Raw genomic sequence first — 12,070 nt, forward strand, 5'->3', positions numbered from 1 at the left:
CCTCGAACATTCAATTACCTATAGAAACTGAAAGATGGACTGGGACCCCTGAAGTAAATAGAACTTGTAATCTATGTTTTACTGATATTGGAAACGAATATCATTATTTGTTTCAATGCAGAAATGAAATGGTGAAACGTTTACGAGAAATGTATATACCAAGTTACTATTATAGATACCATAGTGTTATCAAAATGAAAGGCCTGTTTACTATATGTAACATAAATGTTCTGACAAATATATGTAAGTTTTTGAAAAAAAATGAAAAACTATTGATTGAACATGTACATCACTAGTACTAATACATATTGTAATGCACTGTCGCACTATGGGCCCAATATACTTGTATGTTTATATTATGTATAGTGACCACCTGTTACATACTTGTATGTCTGAGAGTGGAATAAAATCTTATATGTATTCGTTTCGTCGCTGGAATTTTATATACTATATATATATATATATATATATATATATATATATATATATATAACTATTTATGATTAGCCTTGAACAATATACTAGTAAAGACTTTAATGACAGGTGTTTATCTTTGAACAGTCAACACCAAGTGAAATAGGACAACGTCTGTTAAACATATCTAAACAAAATAACATGCACCAAATAATAGACCAACCAACTCACATTACAAACACATCTGCCTACATACTTGATCTAATTTTTGTTGATAAACCACATTTTGTTGTAAATCATGGAGTTAATTTTAACAACAAAAACAACAATATAATTAATGACGATAAAGAACAAGAGGCCCAGAGGGCTTGTATCGCTTACCTGGTTTTTTGTGTGCTTTTTTTTTTAGCAATTCTGTAATTTAGTAATTAGCGATCCAAAAATCACAAAGACAAATTGAACCCACGATTTGTTTAATTTTGATATAATGATGCTATTGATACAATGCGAATATGCTATCCAATGCATAGTTTCAGAGAAGAAGTAATTTATATGAAAATAGTAGTCTAATTAACCTTTTGGCCCCGCGCCTAAGGCCCCAGGGGTCAGCCCTATCATTTTTACAATTTTGAATCGTAGGAAGCGGGGGGGGGGGGGGGGGGGGGGGGGGGGTCTTTTCCCCCCCCCCCCCCCCCCCATTTTCGCCGACTGAAATTTTCTAAAATGCTTATTTGAAAGAAAAAAGGGTCCTCCTTCACATTTTTCGTACTTCATTCTAGAAAATTTCCCGCTGCGCGGCGCATTTCCTTAAACGTTCAAGCACATAATGTCAAACCTTAAATAGTAAAAATTCAATACACACGAACTAGACTAAAGTGTTCATCAAGGGATTATATGTACTATTTAAAAAAATGTCTCTTAAAAGATCAATTTGTTTATATGTCTTAGCGAGACAATTAATTCATTTTTTTATGTTACACAACAATGTGCCGATGGTGTGAAGCCGGTATATTCAGATCGAGTAGGGTTGCATAATGTTATGGCGACACAATTATCGTTTCTAAATCGAAAAATTACCATGTTAAGAACGCTTTATAAAGCGTAATTTTTTTGCCCGGGGGAGACCCCCGGTCCCCCCTAACACCAAATTCTCGCGCCTTTGAGCGCTCGTAAATTCAACAAAATGCATCGTAAAACTCATCTAAGCCATTCTAAATCGTAATTTTTTTCCGGGGGAGACCCCCGGACCCCACAACCACCAAAAATCTCGCGCTTTCTGGCGCTCGCAAATTCATCAAAACTCATTTAGCTATTCTAAATCGTAATATTCATTGGACCAAGGGAAATCTATATTTCATATGGTGCCATTTGGTAGCTTTTAGCAGTTTGGGTGTGATTTATTATTATGCAAAATAGTTAACACCAAATAAGTTGCGTTGATAATCTGCATATCAATATATTTTAGTCTCGTAGGCCTATGTCATAGTAAATTAAATCATTTTAATAGGTAGATATCTACCTAAATTGTAATTTATAGACGGTCACTATCATACGTAGTATTCATTCTAAAACGAGTTTCACAGAAATATATAGATTCTACATACATATGTACAACCCAGAGTCTAAACTTCCATGGAATATTGGAATTTTGCATACAGTTGATTTAGTTTCCCGCTGAAATTTAGTCAACAATAGTTATTTCCCTTCTAAGAGGTTTTCTGAATTTGGAGGTAAAATGTCGTTGTATGACCGGGTGACATGAATATTTATAAGACATTAAAATCATCTGACCAATCAGAATACGCCTTTCTCTTTGTAAGCCCCGCCTGCTTTGTGTTTTCCGATCGCATATCGCCAAAAGCTTCAAATATTTTTATTCTGTAAAAAGCGAATAAAGTTGATAAAAAATATCTTTTGATGTAGTTACCTTAATCATGAGTCAATCCACTAATCTGTGTGGTCATAAATATTTTACAATTTTTTACTGAGTTGAAATCACGATTTGTTTTACCCCCACCACAAATCCATTTCGACTGCGTTTTGTCGTGTTTCACGCCAGCAATCCTTTGACCTCATTGTCAGGAAGGAGCGAAGCAGGCCTAGACAAACAGGAACAAATTCACCATAAACAGCAAAGTTCCGTGGAAATACTGAACAGCATTGATCGATTATGATATTTTAAACATCCTACTTTCATTTTGGCTCAGTTCTGGTCGTTTTGAGTGAATTTTGGTCACTCAAAACTTTCTTTGTTTTTCCCTCCAAAATTCAAGATGCCGCTATTGCGACGACAGCCATTTCACAGAGAGAAGCCACCACCTGATTTAGATGGGAACGAGGAGGTTTTCCACTGTAAATTGACTAACGAGATATTTAGAGATTACGAGTAAGTATGTTCATTGAAATGTTTACATGTCGATTTCATAGCTGCGGTTACCACGTGTTTGATTTTGACGACGATCATGTTCGCCAGACGTGTTTATGTAAAAACGCACCGCCATTTTATTGCTAATGCATGCATCTTTTGTCTATCATTATACAGGGAATTCTTTGAGCGTATTATCCTTTGCAATAGCCTGGTATGGTCATGTTCCATCACCGGCCGGGCAGGTCTGACATATCAAGAAGCTATAGAATGCGAAGAGAAGGCCCTGAAGAATTTGGCTACCTTTCCTGGATATTTGCAGAAACCGGTTTTGTTTCTAGCTAACCTTACTCATCGGACACGTTTGGTAGACATGAATGACGACATATTCGTCTTTGCGAAGGACAGATTCTTCATAGGCGAAGTCGCAGAAGTGATGCTTGGCGGAGAGAGGTATACAACATGTACATGTAGCCTACCTTGTTCTGTGCTGGGGGGATGAATGAGCTTGCTATTTCAAAGAATTCATGTGCATTTGTGAAAACGAAAGTTTGGTTTGAGTAATCTGGTATATGAATTGGTAAATATTGAAACTGTCATGGAGGATTTAAGGAAGGATTTTTTTTACTGGTATGTAAACTGCATTTGTTGGACATATACCATATATTTCAACATGACACGTGTCACTCGTTAGGTCATTCTTGATCTGAACAGTGGAAAATTTGGTATGTTTTTAAGTTCTTGGATTTTTCTAAAGATCGACTCCTCCCGAGAGGTCTATCTTTCCTGTGTGATCCTATTATCTCTGGTCTTTTTCTAATTCGCCTAATATTTTTGAATGCTCCATCCATAATTGATGCACCACATCTATTCCTCAACTTTGTAACCACTTTAGCATCAGATTCTTTACCTTTAAATCCATCCTCTTTGTGTTGTTCTGGAATACCGAACAACAACAAATTGTTTTTCCTTTGTTTCCGATTCTCTAGTTCGGTTATAATATCCTCTATCTGGGTTGGTTGTATTTGTCTCGGTGTCGGTAATTTTTCAACTTCGGGGTCTGCGGCAAAAAATTGGCCTCTGCACATATATGGTAAAAATATCTATAGTACCATCTGTTGTATTTTGACCTCTATCTCTCCCAGAGTGCATTGTGGTCCCCATATTCACCTCTGTAAATGGCCCACAGAAATTTCAAGATTCTTGAAAAAGTATTTTTGACGCATATGAAATTCTTCAAAGAGACAATTCAGTCTAAGAGCGTACATTAAAAGTTACATATCAATTGGAAACAAACCACTTCTAATGGAAATTGGATTAGTTGGTTTTACTGTGATTTTACTGTGATATGCCAGAAAAGCCCACTATAGTGAAATGTTCAAACTCGCTTGCTGTCCGCCATTACACATTGTGGTCAGACATCTGGTATGCCGAACCCTGGCCCTTGCCAGTGTAGTAAAGAAATTTTTGCCTAGAACTACTCAAATTGCTTTTACAGTAGTGTGTTTATGTTATTGTAGGTGCATGTTCTTGTCTATTAAAATATCATTTCATCAACTCCTCAGTGGTTATGTATTACATTTGATAAACATACATGACTTTGGCTCGGGTATGGGTACAGCTTACATGTTGTACTGCTTAATCGTATTGATCAACAATTCGGAATTTCAACAGTATCAATCAAAATACTTAACAAGGTCGTGGAGTTTGTCAATATTTCTTGTTATATGTTTCATAAGGAATAGAGAACAATACATTTATGTCATATTTTGCTTCGTGGTTATGTAATAGAATAAGCCTCATTGAAATGTCCCTTTAGTATTTATTGTAAGTTTTCTTTTGTATCATTTTCCTGTAAACGACTTCAGTTCTGGCATATTTTAATTTGAATATTTTGCGGATACACTAGATTTAGTAAATAGTCATGATTTGCATTTGACGTCCACCGTTTCAGAAACAATTACTGTGACGTCATATATATTGTATTAACCAATTGTCATTATGTAATGTTCTGTGACCTAAGGTCAAAATTGCATTCTTATTCTGGTCATGACTCAATGGTGAATGTTGTCAATACTTTCAATAGAATATTCTTGTCAACATGTCAGGAAAATACCCATTAGTTTATCATTTTAAGACAATAAGAGATGTAAATCATTATGATGAACTTTTGATTTTGCAGGAAAGCTTGCAAGATTCTTCGTGTGATTCCACCAAGCTCAGGAATATCTGATGTGAATGGGTGTATTGTTATTGACTCGGATGAAGAAGAAGAGAGGTAATATTATCAGATTTTAAGATGCATTACAGTTTGAGGTAGTACAGGAATGTTTTTGGTTTCGTGCATTAGTTTCTAATTGGCTGCCTCATCTTACAATATGGGCTGATATAGAGTGTTTTTGTGTTTAAAAAATCACCTATAAAACTTTTTGACAATTTTTAAGGGTTAATTAACAAAGAGGTTTCCAGGCTTCTTAAGCTGAGCATATATGCGAGTAAAAAGACGAGTTAAAATTGATCACTCATCGCCATGTGGCGAGTAAAAAAAAAAAAGAGCTGTCGTGGATTTTCTTCTGTACTTAGTTTTTGTACTGATATAACTTAGTATTTGCAAAGAAATAATGAAGATCGACATAATTCAAGGACGTTTGAATTACATAGCCATGGAAGTTGACAAAAATCCTATCAATCTAATTGGTTAAATTATATTCCAACAATTTACTAACACCACCTGGTGAATTAATTACCTCAATCTACACTGATGCTACCTGTATGTATTATGCATGGAGCATATACATGCAATTTATTGTATGACATAATAAAGCAAATTAAGTCAGTCAAGAGATACATGTTTTCTGGTTTCTTGTTTTTGTCATATATTTTCAAACCACTTTGACCAATCGCCTTAAAATCAAGATGTAATCTGGGGGAAAAGAATTATTTGCAAGAACATTTTTCTAGGTTTTGATTTGATACATGCTTACATACTAAAACAGGTAACTAATTTAAGGTTTATATCGAAGTTTGATGATCATTCAACTTTTTTTTCCCAATTATCATTCTTTAACTCTTAAAAGTTGCATGTGCCGTAGTTTTCATACTCACGAATCAAGAAGGGCTTTTAATGTTTTATTCCCCTTAAAAAATTTACCAACATTTTGTGAATACACATGTACTTAAAGGGACTAAATCGCTAAAAAATCATGTAATAAAAGATAAAAAGAATTATAGGACTAAAATTGTAAAAGTTGTGTACTTTGTGGTAATAACAATATTTAAAAGTTTGTATAACAATTTTGTTCAAAATGGAGAAAAACTGAAAATAAATAGTAACCACCTAGTCACAATTTCATATTATTATCTTTCGGCGAGTGTAAACAACCCCTACGTGCATGCGCGACACGTGAACATTCCAAACATCTGATCATTATATCAATATTTGACATTCTATATACATTGTATATCTTTAGTTATAATGTCTAACCGTCTAATGGGCATTCCCTATATATCTCTAGTTATAGTCTTTATCCGTCTAATGGACATTCCTTATATAGCCCTATAGCTATAATATGTATCCGTCTAATGGAAATCCCCTATATATCCTTAGATATATAGTGTCTACCTGTCTAATGGACATTCCCTATATATACCTAGTTATAATAATGGACATTCCCCTACATGTCACTAGTTATATAACTTTTTTCCATCTGATTTACTTAAAAAAAAATCGGCCTAACTATATATCTAAATTTTATGTGTACTTTTATGTATTCAAAGCAAAAATATACCTTACATATACATTATAGACCTATGTATATGTTTGCTTAATAATGTACATGTACACCCGTATTCATGTATAATATATACATAATTAACGGGTGAAAATACCTCTCGCTTCTTGTCATATTTCCATCAAATACTCTAAAGCTTCATAGAACTATGCTGTTTTACTTGGCAATGTAGATACAGGGGCGTAGGAAGCGGGTGTGGGAGGTGGGGGTCGGGGTTGGAGGGGATCAGGGGGGGGGGGGGGGGGGGGACAATTGCCTCCCCGTTTCACAGGACGAGGGCAAACATTTTTTGTTGGCCCCTCTCCACCCATTTTCGCCGAAATGTTCTAAAATTGCACATTTGAAAGAAAAAAGGGTCCTCCTGCACATTTTCGTGAACTAGACTAAAAATGTCAATCAGGGGATTCTACGTACTGTTTTTAAAAAAATGTCTCTTAAAAGATTCATCTGTTTATATGACTTAGCAAGACAATTAATTCATTATTATTTTGTGTTAAACAACAATGAACCGATGGTGTGAAGCCAGTATGTTCAGATCGAGCAGAGTTGCATAGATATGACGGCATTCACAATTACCAATTCTTAATGCAGGTAACTTTAAATAAAAAAAGTATCATGTTAAGAACGCTTTAAAATCATTAAAATACATCGTAAAACTCATCACAGCCATTCTAAATCGTAATATTTTTACCCGGGGGAGACCCTCGGACCTCCTCAAACACCCAAATCTCGCGCCTTCAGGCGCTCCCACATTCATCAAAATGCATCGTAAAGTTCAAAATCGTAATGTATTTCCCGAGGGAGACCCCCGGACCCCTCAAACGCCAAAGTCTCACGTCTTCGGCGCTCGCAAATTCATCAAAATGCATAATTAAACTCATCTTAGCCATTCTAAATCGTAATATTTTTTCTCGTAGGAGATTGTGGCCCCCCCCCCAAACACCAAAATATCGCACCTTTGGCGCTATCATGGCAATTTGCGTATTCATTAGTTTCCGTTTATCGACGCCACTATCTATAAATGTGTACAAGGATTCTACTCAACGATATATGAAAACAGTTTATAAAGTATATATGGTTGTGTGTTGAATTAAAGAATCAATCTCCTCCTGTGGGTGCGGGGCGAGGAGGGGGGTCCAAATATTGAGGACCTTTGCATCCCCCACATTACGTTTCTTTCTACGCCACTGAGATATGCTGTAAATGTATCGGCTATTACGCTTAATCAGGCCAATGTAACCGATGAAATATAAGTTGCCTCTTAGTAGTGTTATTACATCTATATCCATTAGCCGGATGAGATTTTCAACGACCCCGATTCCGAACTCAAAGATTCACTCGGTTCTTTCCGTTGTAAACAGTCAATGCCGACAGATACAATTTCTTGTTGTGTTTGGCGATATTTTAACGTTGATAAACATTGCCAATGGTTCAAATTAAATGTTGTAATTTTGAAAACTTTCTAATTTCAGGTATAAGAACGTTTGTAGGAAGTCAAAAACCCTAAGAAGTCTATGTAAATCTAATGATTTAGTAACTTTAAAATGTATCGGTTTTAATTTTACAAGTACAAAAAAGATATGAAAATGTTTTTGGCAGTACTTGTAAAAATAATTATATCAGTTTTACAATGCAGTGAAATGAGTACATACAGTCACATCATGAAGCCAAGATGTAGTCTACAATTTAATTTTACATTTCTACAGTGTTATTAGTAATTATAAAATTATTTCAGCAGGTATGTTTCCATCTGAACAATATTACATAAGGCATCAAAACAAGAATTTTACAGCACATAAAGTGGGTGTTGTGACAAATGTTTATAGCTTAATAAATGTTTGTCTGTCTATTTCAATGATTTTCTCAATTTATTCATCAAATCTGGCAGTGTTCAACAGATTGCTGAAGAAAAACTAGTATGTCAAAATTTCCCACCAGTTACGGCACATATGACTTTAATTAAAGGGAAAATTCAGTCTAAGAGTACATTAAAATTTGCACATATATCGGAAACAAACCAGTTTTAATAGAAATTAGATTAGTTGGTTTTACTGTGATATGCCAGAAAATCCCACTGCAGTGAAATGTATGTATGCTTACTGTCCGCCATTACACATAGTGGTCGGATGTCTTGTATGCCAAACCCTGTCCCTTGATAGTGTAGTAAAGTTTTTTTTGCCTATAACTACTCAGTTCACTCTTACAGCAGTGTGTGACTGTTCACCTTATTAGATGCATGTCCTTGCCTAAAAATAATTTCATCAACTCCTCAGTGGTTATGTATTGCATTTGTGTAACGTGCGTGACGTTGGCTCGGGTATGGGTACAGTATCTATCAATCAAAATACTTAACAATGTTGTGAAAGTTGTCAATATCTCTTGTTATATGTTTCATAAGGAATGTAGAACAATACATTTATGTCATATTTTGCTTCATGGTTATGTAACAGAATTAGCCTCACTGTAGTTTCCCTTTAAGTGACGTCTTGTAAAACCTAAAAATATACTATAAAATACAGATGTCCTTCCCAGCAATGCATTATAATCTATCAACAGTAAAGCCTAACAATACTTTAAGTACTTTGATTTTTAGCTAACCTGGTCCAAGGACCGAGGTGAGCTTATGGGATACCGCAGCGTCCGGCGTCCGTCAACAATCGACTTCTTCTCCATAACCGCTGGTCGGATTTCAACAAAATTTGACTGGTAGCATCCTTATGGGCTACTGACTGAAAATTGTACAAATGATGGGGCTGATCCCCCAGGGGCCCGAGGGGGCGGGGCCAAAAGGGGTCAATTTGGCTATTTCCATATAAACGACTTCTTCTCTGAAACCAAGCATGGGATAGCACCCATAATGCAATGGTAGCATCCTTATAGGGTGGGGATTCAAAATTGTACAAATGATGGGGCTGACACCCTGGGGGCCTGAGGGGCGAGGTCAAAAGGGGCCAATTTGGCTATTTCCATATAAACGACTTCTTCTCTGAAACTAAGCATGGTATAGCACCCATAATGCAATGGTAGCATCCTTATAGGGTGGGGATTCAAAATTGTACAAATGATGGGGCTGACCTCCCGGGGGCCTGAGGGGCGGGGTCAAAAGGGGCCAATTTGGCTATTTCCATATAAACGACTTCTTCTCTGCAACTTGCAACTAAGCATGGTATAGCACCCATAATGCAATGATAGCATCCTTATAGGGTTTGGATTCCAAATTGTGCAAATGATAGGGCTGACCCCTGGGGGCCTGAGGGGCGGGGTCAAAAGTGGTCAATTTCCATATAAATGACTTTTTCTCTGCAACTTGCAACTAAGCATGGTATAGCACCCATAATGCAATGATAGCATCCTTATAGGGTTTAGATTCCAAATTGTGCAAATGATAGGGCTGACCCCTGGGGGCCTGAGGGGCGGGGTCAAAAGTGGTCAATTTCCATATAAATGACTTTCTCTGCAACATAACATGGGATTACGCTCATAATGCAATGGTTACATCCTTATAGGGTTTGGATTCAAAATTTTGCAAATGATGGGGCTGACCCCCCGGGGGCCTGAAGGGTGGGGTCAAAAGGGGTTAATTTAGCTATTTCCATATAAACGACTTCTCTGCAACTAAGAATGGAAGAGCACTTATAATGCAATGGTAGCATCCTTATAGGATTGGGATTTGAAATTGTACAAATGATAGGGCTGACCCCCGGGGCCTTAGACGGCAATAGATGCGAGGTCAAAAAGGTCAATTAGGCTACTACTTTCATATAAATTACTTTGTCTCTGAACCTATGTATTGGATAGCATATTTGTATGGTACCAATAGCATCATTGTATGGTTGTGATTCAAAATTAAACTTTGGGAGTCAATTTTGCTTATTTTTCTAATTGTCAGAGTCTTGTGATAACTACTAACAAAACCAGGTGAGCGATACAGGCCCTCTGGGCCTCTTGTTAGTTCTTATGAAAATGCTTATTGGCTGAATATTTAGCTAATATTGAAAATGTACATGTGTTTCTGTATAGTTCCACAAAGAGGAAGGGAGGAGCTATTTTGCCAGCAGAACAATACCGCTATGTTGTACAGGAGAAAGGCAAGAACAATATTACTATTACTGTACCATCAAAACAAATCAGGTGGGTTTGATTATAAGATTCTAACAATAACACTTTTTCTTGTTATTTTGAAAACTTCTCTTCCATATGCAATACTTTTTATAGCATGGTTACATATTCTAATGATCATATATTTTTACACAATAGAAACTTGGTAGCCATTAAGTCAATACTAACATCAAAACTATTGAACTAAGTACAGACACCGAAATCTGTTGTTTAACTGTATGATTTAGGAATGGTTTAGTTACCTGTCTGTTAATTACAGTATACCCCAATGCAAAGTTTTTATATGCAGTTGGAAAGGGTAGTTTTGTTGCGACCGATTTGAAACCTAAATCAGTTGTTTAGATTATGTAAGTTATTTTTGAATTAACAGTCGTAAAAAAGGCTTGTACACCAGGGATAAGAGCAAGTTGTTCCTGAAGCAGTATTGTGAACCACACATGGGAATCTGGAGAGTCAAGGTGAGAACGCGTCAAACAGTCATTAAATTCCAAACTAAACAGTTTCATTTGTTAAGTGCGACAACTGGTATTGTAAACTTAACTGTAACGGGTGGCTATCAGTAACTGTTATATGGGATACATTCTGAATCAATGTCAATTTGTACTTGTAAACATATAATACTGTATTTGTTTGTATTTCTTGCCACTTGTTGTCACTTAAATGATAAGACTTAGATAGGCTTTGCCTGCTGTCTAATCCTTTTGACAGTATATAATATAAATGTTAATAAAATTGGTTAAAAATTAAATTGTAACAATGTCAATTTTTGTATGTAGTGGAAGGGAGCATATTAAATCATATAGTTTTGTCCAGCTTTTGTAGACATTATCAGTAATTCTTAGTACAATTTTGGGACCTTTTCTGGAAATTTGTGATCAAATATTTATAGAAAGTTTTAAATCAAAATTAAATGTATACATCAATTAGTGATTGATCTTGTAGTCATTATAGTTCTTTCTTCCTACAGAATGACATAGCTATCAAAAAGGGTCTAGATAAGGCAAGTTTCCTCGACTTTTTCTCTGGTCCACTACCCACATTTGAGATCACAGAGTCAAAGAGGAAATCATTGCCAACATCTAAAAGAGATGAAGAAATGGAAGAACAAGATGTCTCTGGAAAAAGGAAAAAGAAGAAAGAAAAGGAGGAAAAGCCCAAAAAGGGTAAGGGATATGCATGAATTAGAACTTACAACATTAATGAAATAAAAGAATCTTTCATATAGAGGATTTGTAAAATGCCTTCAGGCTTTAAGTATATTTTATCATCAGTTCTATACATATTATAATTATAGTAATATTGTTCTGGCTTATTGTGTAATATTACAATTATAGTAATATTGTTCTGGCTTACTATGTAATAAGGTAGCTATATATTGATT

General features: G+C 35.7%; 1 protein-coding gene across 1 annotated transcript in view; it reads left to right on the top strand.

Moving 5' to 3' along the window:
• Nucleotides 1–2,465: 2,465 nt before the first annotated feature.
• Nucleotides 2,466–12,070, top strand: part of LOC138319782 (bromodomain adjacent to zinc finger domain protein 1A-like) — a 66,724-nt gene continuing 57,119 nt past the window's right edge. Inside the window, exons 1-6 of the mRNA XM_069262917.1 lie at nt 2,466–2,800; nt 2,957–3,232; nt 4,962–5,057; nt 10,591–10,701; nt 11,060–11,147; nt 11,657–11,852. Of these exons, the coding sequence (XP_069119018.1) occupies nt 2,688–2,800; nt 2,957–3,232; nt 4,962–5,057; nt 10,591–10,701; nt 11,060–11,147; nt 11,657–11,852 (880 nt within the window). The 5' untranslated portion in view covers nt 2,466–2,687. The remainder of the gene's footprint in view (nt 2,801–2,956; nt 3,233–4,961; nt 5,058–10,590; nt 10,702–11,059; nt 11,148–11,656; nt 11,853–12,070) is intronic.

Source organism: Argopecten irradians, chromosome 3 (genome assembly GCF_041381155.1).
Source record: "Argopecten irradians isolate NY chromosome 3, Ai_NY, whole genome shotgun sequence".
In the NCBI taxonomy this organism is placed as follows: Eukaryota; Metazoa; Mollusca; class Bivalvia; order Pectinida; family Pectinidae; genus Argopecten; species Argopecten irradians.